The sequence below is a fragment of the Typopeltis vanoorti genome, chromosome 21, assembly GCF_054136105.1.
Source record: "Typopeltis vanoorti isolate ZY-2024b chromosome 21, IOZ_Tvanoo_1.0, whole genome shotgun sequence".
Taxonomy (NCBI): Eukaryota; Metazoa; Arthropoda; class Arachnida; order Uropygi; family Thelyphonidae; genus Typopeltis; species Typopeltis vanoorti.
This window is the reverse complement of record NC_143569.1, coordinates 27606112-27628087: the sequence shown is the minus strand read 5'-3', so window position 1 is coordinate 27628087 and position 21976 is coordinate 27606112. Positions and strand designations below refer to the sequence as shown.

Below are 21976 nucleotides of genomic sequence, written 5' to 3'. Positions count from 1 at the left end.
AGGCAAATAGTCCATGCTCTAATTATTTGCAGATTACACCATACGCAGTATGGTGTAATCTGCAAATTTGAATATTGAACTCGTATTTATATTATCAATATAAGTGAGAAAAATTAAGGTCAATAATGTACCCAAAAGCAACCCATGTGAGATCCACTAGTCACTGTAACCCAATTGGAGGTTTACACATAGCCTAATTGTATCACAGTTGCAATTTTTTCCTCTCCGATACATAATCTGTTTAGTTCTTTATATATAGAGTACACTACTAGCTGTAATCATTAATTAAAAAAGCTCGAATGAAAAGTGTGGAATATACACGTTGGCTTTTATGGTTTCCCTTAAAGGTGTCCCCTATATGACCAATACGAATTACACCTTTCCTTTTTGAAGATAAATTAATTTCTTTTCGATGTCCTATGACTTAGTTTAACATCCTGACAGATTTAGAAAAGTCTTCCGATGAATGTTCAATCAACGGAATCTCATCATTAGATATTTATGGTGAAGAAGTTGATCTTTTTGAAAATTTCTTCATCGAACTGTTTCAAAACTTCCACCTTTTGAAACAAACCCTCATTGTTAAATCTAAGAGTGGAGTTCAATAGGACCGGAATTCTGTAGAAATTTACTTGTATAATCTAGCGTTTTATTAATGGGCAACATAACCAATCTCCTCAACTCTGTTTTTTCTATTTCTCTTATAAGTTACTAAAATCCCAATTTTAAGTCGAACTCAAAACTGAAGTTCCTGTTGTAATTGAAGTAATACAGAAATATTTTGTAAACATTCATTTACAAAATATTGCTGTATTACTTCTGTTATCTATTCAACTGATTTTGAAACGTTCCATTTTGAAACCAGCTTTACTAAGTAATTGTCATTTTGTCTAAAATATAATTTCCATCTTTGCAGCATTTCTACGTTACCCTGTCCTACTTCCGCAGAATACCTGATGGTTCCAGTTTTCTCATCTTAATTCAATTATCATAACTGTTCATTGAACGCTCGATTTCCCTATTGAAGAATTAAATTCTCTCACCTTCTTAATTCTCACCCTTCATGTTTTCTTTGCATAAAACATTTCCTACTTCTTTTATCAATGGATCCTCATATAATATCAGACATTAACGTCATTATTGTTTGGTATCCGAGCTCAATACCTGAATGCTTTTCTTAAAAAAAACAACAACTTGGTTTTCTTTATATGCCGCATTCCCTTCAAGAACAGCCACTCTACTGCTTAGCATTTCCACCACATCTGCAGTTATTTTAAATCGTTTCCATTTTTTGAATTAATCTGAGATTTCTTTATATTTTTAGATGCGTGAAAGTTTCTTTCACAACGAAAAAACCCTGTTAAATTAAGATTTATACACAGCAGACATTCAATATTATCCTCAATTTATTATAAGTTGAAGATGGTCATGTAAATAATAATTTACATGATCACCCCTAATTTACACATTTGTTTTTGACGAATTACTTTTTTTACTAACTCTTACTTGGTTACAAATTAATCATTTAGCCTTTTTGTTTAGTATATATATTCTTTGTATTTTTCAAATTTCATTTTCTTCGAATGTTTTCCTTTCTCACTAGCATTTTTTATCTCATACAATCTCATCTTCTCCGCTGTCGCATTTTAACAAGCTACCATTTTCCCAAAAGAACTCTTTAAACAAAAGCACATCCAAGCGCTTTCCATTATTCCCAACAGGAAGTTCTAAGACATTGTAAGTCTCCCTAGATCGCGGATGAATAATCACCATTTTCCCATGTTGCCTTTGCTTAGTGAAAGTCGTGTAACTACAAGAACTTTTTACCTTAACCACATGCGCCCAGTTCGGCTTCTTCTACGCACAACCTTCCAGCTGCAAACACGAAGGTATTCCCAGTAAATGGAAGCTACTGAGAAAAGACCAGAGGAAAGAGTGCGGGGGGGGGGGGGAATGAAGTGCTAGACTAGCGAATCTCCCTTTCAAATGCGCTGCCACGACTAGTGCTGGTACTACCATTCAAGAGCTCTACGGGCTATTTTTAAAATGTTCGTCAAGGTCTGAGGGTTAGAAACTCTTTCAGAAACTTTAAAATGGAAAAATGTGGGATATTTAACAATAATTTCAGAAATGGTGGGTTCTACGAAGAATGGACAACAGTATTGTTAGGAAGAGGCAGAGAAATAATAAATATTGAATACAGTTTAAAAACGGGATGTTATAAACGGGAGCTAAGTTAAATGCTTCATATATCCACGTCTCTATGGAATAATCATTCAGATGCATTTCTGCTAGGTGGAAAGATTGCTACCATCAAAGAAATAAAAAAATATGGCAACAATTTTAATACACGTAGTAAAAGCCATAAGAAACAATCACTGAAATTAATGGGAATATTATTGATTTTTAATATATTTTATTGATTTTTAATATATTTTTAATATATTTTAATATATTTTATTGGCTTTGTAGTTCACTTGAACGTACATTGTTTGAATAGTATTGGTGCAGACATTATTTCACTGTTTATCTATTGTACTGAAGCACTATTCAGGCAACAATAACTGATAATTATTGTAAGATTTCAACAATGAACTTGAATTGATCTTACTGCAAGAAGTAAATACTATCACATTTTATTTAACAATTGATTCAATTCAGCGTTGAAGTTAGATAATTAAGCATAATATAGTACGTTTAGATATCACGGTCATCTTCCATTATACCACGATGTATAATTTGTACATCAAATTCAGTCACAGATGTAGTCTGTTTTATTTATGTACAGCACCATGATTACCGTGGTTCTGTAAATAAATAAATAAAATGACCAAAGTGGATCCATTTTATAAATTCTTATATACGCTCATGTTCATACAACCTACATCACCTGCTTTAACCACGATTTTGGTTATGAAAATTGCATTCCTATTTGACGTTATATTACCTTCAAATAATGAAGATAATATAACATTTTTTTTCGATTAATATTTGGCTCTTTTTAGTACAAGATGTGACATAATTAGGAAATGACAACAAATTTGAGAAACATATTCAAAATAGAATGGGGATTGATATTTTCGCTGGAAAAACAAATACCAGTATCAAATTTAGTTCAACTACACAGTTTTACTAACATTCAAAGCGAAAAGTTCACTTTTTGCTGTTTGTGTCCTCTCCGCATCGACGATATGAATTTCCTGATGGATGCAACTGTCAATTCATGGGTCTATACCCTTATAATGGGTTCTTGGAGCTCCCTTAGTGTTTTTTCGGCTTCTTGTTGTGTATTTCAGTCTCCATTTGGAACCACAAATTTTCAATGGGGTTGAGATCTGGGCTGTTTCCACGGTAGTCCATCAATCGGGTGTTCATTGAGCTGCTTATTAACTTGCAACAAAAACTGAAGCTTTTTAAAGTACTAAACACAATTCGTACAGCAACAGATGTACAGTCTTATTCAAGATTTTGTAATTGTCTCCTTTCCTTTTCTTGTTTTTTTTTTTGCAAGTCGGTTTCTTACTACTGAGCTCAATGCGGTAACGTGTTGTAGTCTGCAAGAAATTTAATCCTATTTATTCACTTCCATTTGCTGAAACGTATGTAATCCTTTTGAACTGTGATCTGTCAGGAACCTTAAAGGAAGGAGAAGATGATTTTTCTCTTTCATCCCCCCCACCCCCCATATAAAGCCTATTGGAATATACTCGACACACGGTATGTTTTCCGCTACAAAATGGGCTCATTCAACTACTTTCCAGAGAACTGTATATGTATATTTTACGGTTATAATAGCATTACTTACACGTTTTGTCCTATGACAAGACGCAGAGTCATTCTGAAAGATGTAGTTCGTCGTTACGGTAAAGTGAAAATTTTGTGGTATTTTCTGTTTGTGCATTCACTGAAACTTTTGTGAAATGCAAGCGACCAACACGACGATACGACATGCAGCCTTAGATCTGTTGACACCAGACAGTCAGGCTGAATTTTTCCCCTGATCATCTTTAAACTGTCTGCCGTTGGCACCCTGCAGGTTAAGCTTTTGCTCGTCAGAAAAAAATACTTTTTCACTGAGCAGAGGTCCATTTGGCATGTTCTTTGCACCAATTTAACTGAACCAATCATATTTGTTTGGTTAACAAGGGCCTCTTTTTTTTTAGGGCACTAGTTGTCAGTCCCTGTCAAACGAATCTTCTCCTGACAGTTACAGAGCTTGTCCAACTCCCGTTTGTTCTTCCCAGTCCCGTTTCAATTCTCCGGACGATGCACAGAGATATTGGGGGGATAGAGCCGCTTTAGAATTCGATCCTGGCATGGAACAGACAGTGGCTTTCTTCTTTTCAAGAGATCCGGTTCCTTCACTTTCGACAGCAGTTGACTACAGGACACCCCTTTAGCTATTTCACGAGAGGAATAACCTTCTCTATTGAAAGCTTGAATCGCACTTTTTTCCCTGTGAGGTGTTAACTGCACGTGACTAGCCATAGCGATCTCAGCACGAAATTGCCAGAGCTGGTTCTTCCTGTTTATTTCTAGTATAAAAATTCTGACGCAATAGCAGCAACTATGATATTATACAGAAACCCGTGGGCATGATAGATGATGCAATACAACGAAATAGCTAATGATAAACCAAAGAAAATGACCATTTAACTACGAAAAATTATATTCATGTAAGATGATGCGTTTTTTTTTTTTTTTTTTTTTTTTTTTGGACCTCACCCCAACTGGTAATATTTAAGTTTAAACTGGGGGGGGGGGGGGAATCATTGCTCTACAGACTGTACAGAAATAGTTCCAATAATTCTATACCAATCTTATGTGCGTATCTTTAGTTTTTACGGATCATATCAAACTTGCTCCCATGTCGTGCATTCTATCTGAGAATTCGCAAATAAAAATTCGGCGTTCGTTGTGTGCTACACATCTTCATAAAAATGATATCCTTCAAGGCGAAGCTTTTAAAATATAATCTTTTAAGCTTGTTTTCCATTTTCTGTTCTCTTTTGATGTCACGCTTTTATAGCAACAGATGTACAGTCTTATTCAAGATTTTGTAATTGTCTCCTTTCCTTTTCTTGTTTTTTTTTACAAGTCGGTTTCTTACTACTGAGCTCAATGCGGTAACGTGTTGTAGTCTGCAAGAAATTTAATCCTATTTATTCACTTCCATTTGCTGAAACGTATGTAATCCTTTTGAACTGTGATCTGTCAGGAACCTTAAAGGAAGGAGAAGATGATTTTTCTCTTTCATCCCCCCCACCCCCATAAAAAGCCTATTGGAATATACTCGACACACGGTATGTTTTCCGCTACAAAATGGGCTCATTCAACTACTTTCCAGAGAACTGCATATGTTTTGATGTTTATAGTTTGTCATGCTTAAGGCGATATACTATTGTACCGTTTTCACTTAAAGGTATTGTTGTTGTTCGGGTCTGATTCCAACCATCTACAAAACTCAGAAGAAAGGGATTTATCCGTAACAAATATAGGCCTCAAGGGAAAAGGGAAAGAAAGACTCCATAGTGAATTTAAAAAAAAAAAAACACGTATGCCTTATCGTTATTTATAGATACAGTACAATAAATAAATTGCTAGGGTGAGGTATTAGGATATCAGGATTTTTTAATGGCATTTGTCGATTCCCTTTCATAATATTATAACTAAAACCTTTTATATTTGTAAGCAGGGGTGGCTCGTGCATAGGCACTGCGGAACTGCAGCAATCCCCAATTTTCCTCGATATATAAATATATTTATTAATTTATTTATATTTGCTTGTAATATTTAATTTTATCATCAACAATCCTATACAATTCTCTTATTTTGTAATAAAAATCCATCTTGTAGCACTTAGGAGGGCGCTAGCAGCGCTGTGTTTACCACAGTGTCATATTGCTATGCGCACAAACATATGCACGTCATAGTGAGATGCGAGCTATTAGCTTAATGCGGCACTGTCCGTCGCGCAGTTCCACTGTTGTTTATATGCAGTTTGCGCCAGTAGTAGAGTGTTCGTAGTGCTTATCGTGTTTACTCCGTCTCTTTAAATATTTGGACATTACAATTAAAGACATAATATTTGTTGTAGTTTTTATTTTAGAACAGTATTGGGATTATGATAATAGATTTTATTTTTAAGTAATTTTATATTATACCAAACTATAATTTTATCGATAATAAACAATATTTTTCATGTTTGATTTTTTTTTTAATTTTAACCATAATTTTGATACTTTATCCAAACACGCATACACTGTACTTGCGGTGTATATATATATATTTAGAAAGTTGCAGCACATCCACGATTTCAAGCCACGAGCTGCCACTGTTTGTAAGGTGCCCCTGAAGCTCATGCTCATTCTTTCCAAGCTGTTCAAGTGTGTCAGGAGTACAAAATTAAAAACTTGTTCAGATAGTAAATTAATGGCTGTTATTAGAAGGAAATAAGGCGAAGTTTATTCATCCCCAAATCGCGTACGAATCAGACAACTCTTCAAAGCCTTCTCTATGGAAAGCCAACGCAATTCAGGTTACGAACAGATAGTAGATGCACTCAAAAAAACACAAATTAGTATTTTGTTAAACAAAATGGTACTTCAAATTATTTTTGTTATCAGAAACCAAGTTTACAGGAGATTCAGTCCTGCATTAACCTTCATAGAGTACATTTTTGTTTATCATCTCAAGGGATAAAAATGTTCAAAAGGTATCCTACCCATAAAATAAAATAAAAAATAAAATAAAAAAATTAAGATGTAATCTTGCAGAAATGGCGTCTAAAAATTGTTATTCGCATTTCATAGCAAGCAAACGAGACTTATGATTAAGATCCTTGAAATTCAAAGAGAAAAGTTCCACACTATATTTTCTTATTTTATCAGAATTCTCTTAGAAATAATTTGAAGAAAATTGCGAAAAATTCATTTATGATCTTTAAGATGAATATAGTACTTAAAATGCTTTTTAACAATGTTTCCTAATGACACTAATATATTTCTGTATATCATTTGTGGAAAAAAGCACAATAAAATACTTCTTATTGTGCTTTTATTGCCCTCATTGGCAATAAAAAATTCCAATTTTAATTATTGCTCTCATTGGCAATTTTAATTTCTAAATTTAAGAAAATTATTTTAAAATATATTAAGAATTCTGCATTTTCTTGTGACTTGAATTCGTTTCTTTTTCAATTTTATAAGTAAAATTGAAGCAAGTTTTTTTAATATTTTAAAAATACTTAAAATTTAAAAGTATATTAAATTTAGTTTAATATTTACGTAATCCTATTAAGTGATGTATTTCATATTAACAGATCGTTAATATATTATTCGTAATATAAATAATAATCTTTCAATTAATAGAAAGATTATTTATTTATTTAAAGATTATTATGCAAATGACTACAGGCACAGACAAAATGTCTAAAATTCATTCCTGAATATTTCCATGGACAGAATTAATTAAAAGCGTAATTTTTAGTTTAATAACAAAATGTGAAGAGGTTCAAGAATTTATATTCAAAACGACATTCCATCTCTACATAATCATTTGTGTTTAATTTAATAATTACTTTATCTACCCGACAATGTAATTCCTTGCATTATGACGTAGAAGTCACATCGACAATACTCTTTTGGTATTAGAAAACCGAAAGAATAGTAAGCTGATTGTTTAAAAAAAATATTATTTTTCATTGTTTTAATTTAAAAAAAATTCAAAAATAGAATAAAAGTTGTTTATATATGCATGTAGCTTGTGTTAGTATATGAAAATGTTCCGGTAACGAGCAACTGTTCCACCCATTCCAGGATGCTTACTACCCAATCACCTCCTTGGTAGAAGTGGATGATCGTTATGTGAAAAATTTCTTCCTCAGAGCGAGTCCTTTTGGGAGTTTCAAGAAAATCACGCGCACAGACACCTAATAACTTTTGAAACAATTTTCTTTGGCACACACACACCAATTGGCCAAACTGTGTGCTAATGGAGCTCGATACTGTTTTGCGTCTTTATATCCTGACACCTTTGCGAATTCTGCAAGTAAATTGTACGGCACTAATTTCGAAAACCCGAGCATAGTGAACTTGCACTAACATTCTACCGCATGTCTAAGTTTGTTTCGTAACTGCTTTTGCTTTAGAAACTTACCCAGAGGTGATATTAGCCATGTTTCTAGTACCACCGAAGATCTGGCAACTTGCCAACTTGTAAAGAAGTACGAGATTAAACAGACGTTTTAAACTTCGTTTAATTTCCGCAGGGCAAAATGCGATAGAAAGGAAGCTTTTTTTTTCTTTTCTTTCTTTCTTTCTTTCTTTTTTCTCTCCATAAATTTCAAGCTATCTTTCTCAGCCTTCCCGAGTATGAAAATTTATGTTGGAAAAAGACATCTGTTGGTTATATTGTAAGTTACCATTAATATCGTAAAATAATTTCATTGTTGATAGCCAATAACGGAAAAAAAAAAAAACACGAATTATGAAGGAGGTCATTTGTGATTGCCTATTTGATGGCGCTAAAGAAATTAAACGCATACGAGAATTTCAATTTAAACACTTCTTAAATTCCGAGTGTGTGTCTTAGATTAAAAATACAAAATATTATTTTAAATCTTTATAACTTTACAGTAGTGCGTTGAAATATATTCAAATATATATTAAGAACTTGAGATATTCAAATATGTCATGTAACCGGTTTAATTTTTACTATATTCAATTATTTAACTATTTATTGGCGCTTCAATGACTATTACCCATTGGTCAATCGTACTGATCGTTTACCATGCATTAATCAGGGTATGAGTAGGATGAAGTGTGTCCGATGAATACAAGCTCTACTGAGTCGGGCATGAACATCCCCCTTTACAAACATATACACAGACTGGCCCTGCCCCTCTTTAATTTCAGGCTTAATCTAGAATAGATTGTTGGTAATCTCTCTATTCCATGATGTCAGCAAATGGTATATTAATATTTGTCTTATAATTTCCCTGCAATCGGGGTAGGACTGACAAATCACTTTACCATAAGGGACGAGCTGCCTCCTTTCCCTTCGATCCCAACGTGGCTTGGAATTCAACACAGGCGAACGTCCTGGCCTAACTTCCAGATATGATGGATTCTTGATTGTGCGTAGTATACCAACTTTACAAAGCCTCTATAGAACTTCGTGAATCAGTGTAAATAATTAACCTATAAGGCGTTTCATCTATGTATATAAGGCAAGCTTTATGGCTCGTGGCTGGGCAGTATAATTGCTACATTCCAGTGGGATTCAGTTAGTTTCTATGTGGGAAGGCATCTGATCACACTAGACTGATTTTGAAACTTTGTGGAAATAATTTATTCTACTCTGCGTTTGAAAGCCCTCTTGGTAGATTAAGGAGGAGTGGAGGGGGGATGTTTCCCTATTCTCTAACTCCACAAAGAGTAGCTATATAATGAAATATTGCCAGGTTTGGTGGTATATTAAGAAGCACTCGTGCGATACTGACTAAGTTTATGTCTAGAGATTCAGTAAGTTCTTTCGCAGTCCAACGGGTCCTCTGATACAGTCCATCTTGTGTTATATAAGTTTCAACCAATATGGATAAAACATTTTATCTATTTGGGATGATTTTGCAAGGGTTTAATTTTAACCGCTAAAGCATACTCGAGAATAAAAGCGTACATTTGGAACCAATAATCGAGTCTTGATCACATAAGTCCTCGGTAGAGACGGAACGAAACACATCTGTTTGCACACTAAGATGCAAGACAGGGTGCTAAACATATTCAGTGCTCTCCGTAATTTAATACCACAACTAGCGTGTTGGGAACAGTATTATTTATCTTCATTAGCGAATATGAGTCCAAGAATTTCGTAACAAGAGATTATTAATGGTCTTAGTTCTGGGTCAAGATGAAGACTACATTTGCTGCAAAAGTGAAGAGAAAAGGAAATTTCTCTTGATGAAATCCTGAACTCATTTGCAAGTGGTTAGGGTCAATGGGTTGCTGCAAATGTCTTTCTATGAGCGGGAGATTGTTCTGTTAACGAAGTTACCTCGATTACAATCAAGTGATATTTAAACCAGATATTTGTGGGACTAACTCCTCTTTGAAGAAGGAATAGAAGAAAACATATCCAACTCAGACTTGAAAGATTCGGTTAGAAAAGGTTTTTATGAAGAGAAGGAAATTCTCTCTAAGACCAAGATGTTCTACATTATGAGATGGTTAACCATCTTATAATGGATGACATCTGGTCCTACAGTAGTTGGCCACCAAATAAAACAAAGCAGATTTAATTTTGTTTCGTAAACGGCCTCTTGTAATGTTCATGGCTATACGAAGAGAACAAAATTTGTTGTTTTTCTTCTTTGCGTTTCAGAGACAGGAATCCCTGGGGGAGGCGATTATACTGCCTACATTCTGGGGAAAAAATTATTACCCTAAGTTCTCTACTGTGTTGAATGGAGGTGACTATGGCTGCCCATGAAGATGGCAACTTCTCCTGGATAGGTCCGCGGAGGAGTTGCCATGCTTGATGCTGCATTATCCATACGGAAATACAAGATCTTCATTGGACTTTTGAGTATATATTCAAATATATACTCAATATATACTTATAGTATTGCAGAATTCCACGAAAATTTCATTATAAGAATACTTCAAGTACTAGTTTTTTGCTATTGTTTTTGGATCTGTCTGTCTACCAATGTTGCGAGTTCCTTTTCTTTTTTTCTTCAGTCTTGATTTTCCGTTTTGGAAAATTGTGAATGGCTGATGTCCATCTCTTCTCTGAAGAAAAAATATCCATGTCGTCTTAAAATTCTGCTCTGTACAGGTTACTAGGTAGTCTTATGGATTTACTTTCTTTCTTCTGGGTTTCAGAGGTACCCAGCATCTCGTCTATTAGTGGATTTGTGATTGTATGTGAACAACATGAGGGCGAAAGACACTCTCAAATGGAGAGAGCTACCCTATCCACCACATGAGCTACACATCGATGCCTACTATCCGTCAAGCAACAATCGCATTTCTAAGTGGAATGCTAGGCCTACCCCAAGCCTCCATACCGCAAGTCTTGGATCCTGTCTCCAAACTATAGGGAAAGAGAGTTACTACAATACGGCTAACCCTAATCAAGTACATTAGCGAATTCATCTTAGTTTTGACCAAGCAGGATCGAAAACAGTAGAATTCTAACAGGATCCCGATGTTTACGGACTGCCAGCACGCCACTGGGTCGCAATTAATGGTGATCTGGTGTATAGCAGCGTAACAAAGACTATACTGAGGTGAACTAGAGCAAAGAATATCGGAAGAAAAAATAGTAACCGGGAGGGGAGAGTTGGAAGGGCCAGTACTGTCACTGGGAAATCCCTCGACAATGAGGTTTTCCACATGGAAAGGACTCTATTCAGATTCTTTTTATTTTACCGTAATACACTAAATATTTTAACAAGGAAGCGTTGCTCTTCAAAGCGCATTACTTAATTTATGACTGTGTTAATTATTTGGAGTAGGCCCGGGTAGCAATGTGGAAGAGGTGTTTACATCCATAGCGGTAGACAGCCTGAAGAAAGCCATGCCCAGGAGAATCTAGTAGCCGACTATAGGAACTTTTTCCAACCTTTTTCTTCAAGTTAGTGGAATTCAAGCATGGATAAGCTGGGTTTTTTCTCCCAGAAAGTCTCGTTTTTCGTACCAGAAACTCAAGAAAATCACCCACATAACCCACACATTAATATACTTCGTTAGGAACAACGAATTGACGATACTTGTTTGCCTCTCCAGATGCCGCAGTTTTTAATTACTGATAGTCTTGGATTAGATCAGATACTCACCCCCCCCCTTTTTTTTTTTCTTAGTCTCCAAAAATTAAATAGGGTTAAAATGGCCTCGATTACTCTCTGTGAGTGCCCATTATTAGTTTCGTTCATTTCATTTAACTCGTCAGCAAATTTCCGGCTGTATACTAGTCAATTCGTTGAATTAGTGGATTAATGCTATTCAGACTTGTAGCAGGAGCTCCAGTAGGTCGAATATTGGCTTAATTATTCTAGTAATTACCAAATTATTATATTACATATTAAATTAAAGTCGAGTCTGCGTTATTGCCGTTTCTCTCTGTGGGTATATAAAGCACTATTTCCATTTCGGTCTATATGTTAAATGTTAAATTAATTAAATTAAATGTTAAATTTAAAAACTACTGCGATTTCATGCACATACAATCAATTCAAAAAGAGAGCAATTTTGTTCCACGAAAGAACCAAAATGAAAACGATGGTCACTCTTTCCTTCCTATTATCATTCTTATTTTTCAGGAAAATATTTTGGTGTTTTTAATTATAATAAATTATTTATTCAAAACCTGAATGATTTAGTAAGTTTAATTTGTTTTAATGAAAACAATTATTCAAAACATAATTTTGTTAATAAATATTATTATTTATATTAATTATTCATATATTTACTGTATTTATATAGAAATGAATTAATATATATCAGCTTTATTATACGGATAGCAACACCATCAAATACCATCACCAATTCATATTAATAAAAATAGTGAAAATATTTTATCATTCTAAACTTAGATAATTTAAAAGTTTGGAAAAAAATCATTTTTTGGTTAAATGAAATATAAAATTTATGTCCGATGTTTTGTTCCTGCTAGTATCCCATTAATGGAATAGGTAATATTAGCATGAAAAGTATTATCTTGGTAATGTTACTATTACTGCAAATCAACTTATGATGCTGATAACTTTGGTATTTTTTATGTGGCGAGGATAATGGATATAGTGCAGAATTTTCAATTTTTACCTTCTCTCTCATCTAAAATTGATTATCGCATTCTAACAGGTGACAGGAATTACATCATAGAATGATTGAGTAACAAGAAAATTATTTTATTTTGTTTCGTCGTAAAATATTACCTAACATACTGGGAAGGAGGAAGAAATATAAATCTGCATTTTAAACATGCCTTGTCTACGAGACACCAACTAGAAGACAGCGGTTGACAACATATAGGGACTTTCGCATCCAGATATGATGGATGTGGAATATGCTCAGGTTTTCAAAGTATAGCAGAATATTAATATTCGGAACGAAATAAGTTTGAGCAACTAAATCCATCGATTTAAGAAGTTATGTTTCTTAAGTTTCAAAAATTCGTAAATACTTATACCTAATCCCTAATTACTTAAACACTAACCTAAGAGTTCTTTAGAGACCGACATTTCCATTTATGTTGTATTAAATTACACCGCTGAGTTGAAAGGGGTTGAATGAGTCGGACAGCTCAGAAGTACAACCGCAAAGTTAAACCGTATAGTCTTGGAGTAAGCATCTCTTGAAAATTAATCTGCGATTTTGTGTTTCCTATGTGTAGAACAAATATGTTTCAAGTAAGGCGTCTAAATGTGGTGTTTTATTGTTGAATAAATATAAGTTAACTGCAAGAGTGATTATATAATAATACGATAAAAATTGGTGGCCGTAATTGGGCCTACCTACGGCAGATGTAATAGGATAGAATGTGTTGTGCATTCTCCGTTTTGATGTATTTATCTTGAGGATAAAACCCGAAATTTGTATGCCATATGATTTCTTCGTTACAAAACAACTACTACGACATTTATGCGCTATCTTACCTCGAACTGACAGCTCGGTCTCAATTTTTTCCTCTCCAACACTGTTGTTCACAACACAGATGTACTTTCCTGCATCGTGGGCCATAACTCGATCAATGATTAGGCTTCCTTCAATTTGTGTTTTCCTGTCTCCTAGATGGACAGGAAGAAGATGACCTCGTTCTTCCTTATACCACCTATAAGTAGGGACAGGATATCCTTGGGCTGCGCACGGTAATTCTACTAAACTTTCTTCGTAAACACTTACTGCTGAACGTCCTGATGCTATTCTGGGAGGAATACTGCCAGTAGGATCTGTGGGAAGAAAATACAGATTGTTGAGCTACGTGGAAAATAAAAAATCAGAAGACTCAGTTGTTTTTAAATGTAGAAATAAATTGATATTACTAATGGGTACTGATCCGTAGAGCACTTTTTATAAATTGAACTGGTTGGATTTAGAAAAGTAATTGAGACAGTTGTGTGTTCTAAGGTGGGTTTCTGTTTTGAGAGGGAGGGTGCTCATACCACTTTTGCATTTATTCTTCGACGGTATTCGAATCCGGGTTTTTCGACAGTGTTTAAACTCGGTGGAAAAGTCTGTCTTATACGGGATCTTCCTTAATTTAACATGTTTAAGAGCTCAGAAAGTCTACAATTTATTTAATTGAATCTTAAATGTAACTGTTTCAATATTCAAGATTTTCCTAACATCTCAGACAAAATTTTCGCGCTTATCATAAAAATCTCACTCAATGATTTTCACACTGCAGCAACTTAGTTTGACAAAATATAAAGAATGTATTCTTAACGAGTATCATTACTTGGCGACAATAATTCTAATTAGGTGCCGAAAAGTCCTGTGAAAACTGACTCGGAGCTGTAAGGTGTCTAGCGAAATCGCAAATCTTGTCATAAGAGTGCTTTATCTTCAAGAGAATCATTTCAAATCACCCGCTAATGATAACAGTAATATGACGCAGAACGAGACAGCGTAATATTCCATTAGTCTTTCACAATGCCAGTTCTGGAGAAGATAATTTGTGGAAATGGATTAATCAAATTTTAAGATCAGTTATCTGATCAAGTAACTTCGTGCAGTTTCTTCAAAAGAAGGTTAATGAATAGATCGAATTTACTCTGAAACTCCAATTACATAATTTTATAACGCAATCACTTGGAGTTATAATGACTTCATTAATTATAAATGAATAATATTCTTTGAAGTAAGATTAACATCTTTTGTTTGTGAGAGGATGTTTGTAAAAGTCAGCGGTGATCTGCGGCGATTAGGCTTTTCTTTTTTTTTTTTCTTTCTTTTTTGAATAAATACGCAACCCCGCCATAAGTGCATCAGTTATTACTCATCTATGCGGGGAACTCGTTTGGTTTAAACAGTGATTAACAAAGACTGATCCGGGAACTACCAAGGGTATGCTGGGGTAAGAGATAAACGAGCTAAACTTTTAAAACTGCCAAAGGTACGGTTCTAAGTATTAACCCCCACAACAAATGCGAAAACTTTTCAGTGTTCGAAGATGTTTCTTTTATAACAATCTTCGACAAATTCCTTGTTGGCATCGCTCTTCCATTGAATTTAACTGTTTCAATCCATTTAAATCTCCTACTCTATCATCCCAAATTATGTACTCCCTCTTGGGTTTTACCACAATTGTTACTAAACCCCCATTTAATTACATTGTAATCACATTCCTCCAGAGACGGTCTTCATTCATATTGATTGTGTTATCCATTTGGGAGGAGAACACTAAATCCAATCTTCTCTTCTACCTTCTATCAAAAGGAGTTTATTTTCTATGCATTCTTGCATTATCAAAAGCAGGCTCTATGTATTCGTTGAACATCGGTTATTGTTCTTAATAATGGAAACATAGGAGATCAAATTTGACTTGATCTTATATCAAAACGAGTTTTATTGTTATTGACAAAAGATCTGCATTAGTAAGCGTCAATTAATTCCTACTGAAGCAAATTTTATACACGGATATATGAATAACTTTAATACTTGGATAATATTAGAAAAATCAGGTGATTAATTTATACTGTAATTATTTCTGTGAAACGTGTATTACTAGGTATATAAATGCAATGCAATAATGGCCCCAATAGGTATTCATGTGCATTTAGACGCTGGTTAATGATTATAACATTTACAAACCCCGGAGAACCTATAATGCCCTATGTTCGTGTCTAGATAATATTAATGCTACAGCTCCAAGGCTTCCTATAGTTCACAGGAGATTGTGGTGTCAATCATTAACTTATACAGCATAGCCGAATAGCAAATAATATTGAACTACAATGAATATTCAAACTCATTACATCTAGATAATTACAGATAAACCAATTAATCAAAAGAGAAAATGAAAAAAAAAATAGAAGCACTTTTTGAATGATATAGAGATACAAAGATAAATATTTAGAGAACTGTGTAATTAAATACGGTATTGATTACTAAGTAACAAGCGAACAATGAAATAATGGTTTGTGTAGAACTATGAATGACCTGTAATCGGAGAAAACGTCTGAGGAAATCTTTGTTTAGTTATAAACAGCCAATAGTTTTATCCAGGATAACAATATTACAGTGGGAAATTGATAAGATGCTGAGCTGGGGGAAAGTAGCATTCTCCTTCATGTGAAATTAGCTGCCATTTTTTATTACAACGCTAAAAATAATGACAAGTATTATTCTTTAAAAACTGAAAGAGACATCATTTCGAAAGGAGTTCATTTTCTATGCCCTCCGATGCCATTTATTGCTTGCATTTAGTCCTTATAAGGACTGACTTAAAGGGGCGAAGCAGGAATGCTTTTCATTTTCCCCGTTATCTGTAGAGGACAGTGTAGGGATAAGGTGTTATTGAGCTATTAAAGCTCTGATCATGGCAGGAGGGTAATAACAGCAATAACCGAGCCTCAGTTAGTACTTCATTGACTACAGCATTTCCATCCATTACCCTCCAAGGGTATTAATTAATCACCGCATCTCACGGTCGATTAAACAAGAACGTGTTTTCTAAGTAACTAATATTTAGCTGATGAATTACGATAATAGGTGTGCTTAGAAAATTCAAGTTTTCTATTATTATTTTTACTTAAATAGAAAAAAATTAACATATCTATAAATTTGACTATTGTTTCTATAACAATAAATATAAAATATTATTGTTAACTTATGTTACATTGCATTCAATAAAAATCCTCGTTTTTCAAATATAGCAGTTTCAAGGAATAATTTCTAAACACTGCATGCAAAAATGGCATCAAACCTTTTGAAGACGTTTTTCCCTCGACTCAATCGTCCCTTCAGGCAATGGAAATATTTTAATAACTTTTGAAAAATTCGCACTCTATCTAGAATTTATACAACAGGTGAATTCTTGAATAATTCTCCGAAAACTCTGGGGAATTTAAAGGGTAGAAACTGATTTAAAAAACGGAGAAGCATTACGTACAAGAAACTTAGAACTTTGCCATTCAAATTCACCAGACGGCCATATTACGGGGGTTCATTTGAAACTAGTGACAGTTCGTTCTTCCTTCTCACACACACTCTCCTTCTTCTGGAAGATTGAAAGTGCTCTGTATGTCCCCTTGCTCCTTCAGTTTCTGAAGAGAATATGAAAGAAGGCAACAGATGCATAGAAACATACCTGTCATTGTGGCGCTCCATCATTTAAACCGTGCACATTATAAATCATTCTTACTTGCCCATCCGTCATAACCAAAAACCAAGATAAGCGACGGGAGGGGGGATGGAATCACCTCGCAAACTTTCTTAAGAATAACTTCTTTAAGATGAAGACTCGCTTCTGTGCTTATCGATGGTAGATACTTTGGAGTCTATCGGTATAATATATTTACTTCCTTTTGGAGTTCGTCGCCTTGCATACTGCATACGCTGGTCTCGTTAGGGACAAAGAAATATTTATAACTCTGCCTCCCTCCAAGTCAGAGTGAGCCTGCTGGTGATGGATGAATATTTAACTTGGAGTCTGAAGAGGAAATGATAACTTGGGGGGAATACGGCGACGCCCGCTTTTTAAGTGTGTTTTGTTATCCCATGAGACAAGTGCAAAGACACTACGGAAAAAAAGGCATGGGTGATGAGAAATCACTTCAGTATCTAAGACATTAGATTAACGGTTGAAATATGTCTCTTGTGTACTGGATTTATCTCTGCAGGCTAACATCACCGGATGCACAACTCGGTTGTCTTACGGGAGATATATTGACCGAAACAGAGCGAGTCAGAAAATGGAATAAAGAAATATGATGCATTCAATGAGGTTATGTAGTCGAATATGGATTATTCATGCAATGTTTAACGGCCAAACAATCTATAAATTGATGAAGGAAGCAGTGGGGAAAGCGCCACTACGGTGTGTTCAACACTGAAAAATATAAGAGCTAAAATTCAAAATACCCATTTTCTTAATTATATGATTCATTTCTGAATTTTTAATGTACAACATATAAAACATTCTAGTCCGTATTAATAATTCTTAATGATATTAATCGAACTTATTGATGACTTCAAAAAATCTGTGGCTAAGATTTATCTAATAATTACTGTGGATGCGATGGTAAACTATCAAAATCGTTAGACCAATAAGCTATTGAATTTTTCCAGTGCAAGCCATGTCTGGCGTGATATTTCTTGATTTTTGGCTAGAAGGATGACGTAAGAGTGCTTTTCATATTCCCCGTTATCTGTAGAAGAAAATGTATGGATGAGGTGTTATCGAGCTATAAGCTCTGGTCATCGCGGGGTAACAGCAATAGCCGATCCTCGGTTCAAACGTCATTGGCTACAATATTGCCATCCATTACCCTCCCTGGGTACCCATTTTAGTCGCCTCGTACGACATGCATGGGCTAAAGTCGTCCGATATGTAAGTAAAGCCCTATCTAAAAATTAAGACGATCCCCCCCGGACCACTCCCTACGAGTGACCGAAAGATCGTCCAACTCAGCGTTGGTTCCACTCAGTGACGCCCCCCCATACACACACAGAGCAGAACCGCTCATATTCCAAGGAAAAGCATCTACCGACAAGGCCCCCTCACTAGCCACGCCGGAGAACACACTCCCCAGAGACTCAAAATGCTCTCTCAGGTCAAACTCCCCGAAATCTAAGCCCCCTCTCACCGGGAGTAAAATTCCGGAAGAAACCTCAGAGAACGAAATTCTCAAAACTCTGCATCCCATTTTAGTCACCTCTTACGACATGCATGTGCTACAGCGGCACTATTCGTATCCTGGCCACCACACAGGGTATTACTTAATTGATATATGCTAATCCTAAAAAGGGCTGGGAGATGGACTGAGTCTTTGACTCTTCATCTGAATGAAGAAAATCTGTATGGATGGGGTGTTATTGAGCTTAAAGCTCTGGTCATGGCTGAGTAACGGCAATAGCCGAGCCTCAGTTAAAACTTCATTGGCTACAGCATTGCCATTTGTTACCCTGTAAGTCCTAAAAAGGACTATTCATCTCTCTCTCTCTGAATTTGATATATATATATATATATATATATATATATATTCATTGCAAGATATTTGGAAAACTTCATGGTGTGAGTTTTTCGTTTACTTCTTAAGTAAAACGAAGATCTATAATAGGTTTAAAAATATTTTATAATAAATATTTTCAAATCTATCTTTTATATAAAGATTGTTCAATTATACCCTCCAATTATCTCTTCTAGGCCAGTGACTGAGCCTTATAGGTCACTGGCTTAGAAGGCTCACCACTGAATCAGGACAACTGATTCAGTGGTGAGCCTCCCCTCCCAGAAACTCAGTTTTTTAAAATATATAACTCAGAAAAAAATCTAACAATCACACTATTTTAAACAAGAATTTAGAGACTTAGGATCACGATATGATGGCAGCTGTCATACACTCATGTAGATATGTTTATAATCATTGGCTGTTGCCATGAGTACGGCTATAGGGAAGATAAGGATAAAAACTGATTGTCCACCAACCTACCAGTTGGTGGGCAATCATAATATACACATACTATATATATTATTTATTTATTTTTTTTTGGCTAGATGGGTGAAGCAAGATTGCTTTTCATATTCCCTATTATCTGTAGAGGACAATGTAAGAGTAGGGTGTTACTGAGCTATATAAAGCTCTGATCATGGCGGGGTAATAACGGCAATAGCTGAGCCTCAGTTAAAACTTCATTGGCAACAGCATTGCCATCTGTTACCCTCGGAATTCATTTACCTATCACACACACATACTATAAATGTTATGTGTAGTATTTTAATAAATGAGATATAAAATTATAGAAGGTGTATTTCCACCTTTACACTACTAGCATATGTTGAGGATTAGTCACCTTTTCAGGGACCTGACCATATCAAAATTCACACGGACAGAATGTGAGTTTGAATACCGATTTAATACTTCTGCACTAATGTACATATAACAGAGAAGCCGCTATTATGTCACTGTCTACTTGACTGCATGATCTTGGTATACTGATTCATACGATGTCTAACATTCGCTAGTGACTGATCTGGAGCAGAGGAGTTTTTTGCTCTGCAGGAAGAACAATTACATGAAAAGATGACTTTTGAGAATGGTCGCGCTCGATTTATATATACTCTGTACGAGGACGGCGAATATTAGACAATATTTGGGACTGTAACTTCTAGATTCAAAAGTTACGATTCGGATTAAAGTTCTGAATATGGTTACATGCTGTGCCCTTACCAAGGAGTAAGTAGATAGTGCACGACATACAAGGCAAACTCAGCAGCTTTAAGAAATGTGAGAGCAATTATTTTAGGGAATTTTAATGGCACAGATTTCAAGTATAATCGAACCGGTTGACATTCATAATTTCGGTGACAATAAGAGGATCTTTTGTTACATAAACTCTATGAACTGAAAATAACACATGCTTCAAGCACAGACATTTAGAAGCATCTTTTGGTCTCTCTTGATTCCACAAGAACGTGATTGTCTATACCCTAATTAATATTAAATGGGAAACTTCTGTAGAAAATACTAGGATGCGCACGGATAGTTTTAAATCACTACATTTTTTTTTTCTAAGAGGATATTGCAGTTAAAGCTTATAAAATGTGTCTTAACGAGCTAGAAGATCGATAAGGTTGTGAATAAAATTAGTCTGTTTTAGGGATAAGGGAGAGTAAAAAAAAAAAAAAAAAATATTTCAGCCATAGATCAATGCAGTTAATTGCTGATGTAAGAGAATGCAGAAGAGGTTGGAGAACTAAATAACGGAAATATACTAGAGAAAATTAGTAAAAAAATACTTTTTTTTTGTTTAATGACACTGTAGAGATGGTGAATAGGAAGAATAATCGTAGAGAAGTATATTAAGTTATTGATACATCGTGAAGGGATAGGAGAGCAGGATAGTTCAACTTCTCAATTTGGGATCTCGTTTATTACACCACGAGGTACATTTACTAAAAATAAATTGAAATGCCGTAAATCACCTACTTGTGGTGAAATTACTGAAAAAATGCTAAACTAAGGCAAGGAGTCTATAGCGATTGAGATCTTCAGCATATTCTACCAACGTGGTCGAGTACATCCAAAGCTGTATATTCAGAAGGCTGATTATGTGAAATATTTTCATCAAGGCAGACCATCGAAAATGTTTAGAATTTCAGATACTTGAAATATTCCTTTTGTTAAATTCAAAGGTTCTGTACTCTGATAAACGCGAGGTTTTCCCCAATTGAAGTCAGGAGTGTGTCCTATCACGTCACCTTTTTAGTCTTATAACGTTACGGAACTTATTATACATGTGTGTGTATAATGAAGTTTTAACTGACGCTCGGCTATTGCTGTTACCCCGCCAAGACCAGAGCTTTTACCCCAATAACATCCCAACACCCGATCCATACGTTTTCTTCTACAGAAAAAGGGGAATATGAAAAGTATTCTTGCTTTTTATCATTTTACATTTTATTATATATGTTTTAAAACATTAATTCTAATATATATTAAATTATAATATTATAATAAATGTATATTGTTTTAAATGAGTGTGTATTAACACATCAAAGAAGAAAACGTGCTTGGATGCATATATACAAAAAAGAAGCAGATCATATATACCTCTCATGTACATAACAGAAAAATAAATGTACGTAAGGTATCTCACGATATAAAATTAATTATATTGTCTCATGATAAACTAAGAAAGGTGTATTTACAAATCTTACTACATAATTTTTTTCTTGTTCCTTAAGAATTTTAAAGAATTATAATTTGAATATAGTTTAAATATTATAAAAAATAATATTTAATTTTATT

General features: G+C 34.6%; 1 protein-coding gene across 1 annotated transcript in view; it reads right to left on the bottom strand.

Annotated features, from left to right (window-relative positions):
* LOC150094686 (cell adhesion molecule Dscam1-like) overlaps nucleotides 1–21976 on the bottom strand; it is a 314713-nt gene that overhangs the window by 129174 nt on the left and 163563 nt on the right. Inside the window, exon 5 of the mRNA XM_090411113.1 lies at nucleotides 13658–13951. Within this exon, the coding sequence (XP_090267239.1) occupies nucleotides 13658–13951 (294 nt within the window). The remainder of the gene's footprint in view (nucleotides 1–13657; nucleotides 13952–21976) is intronic.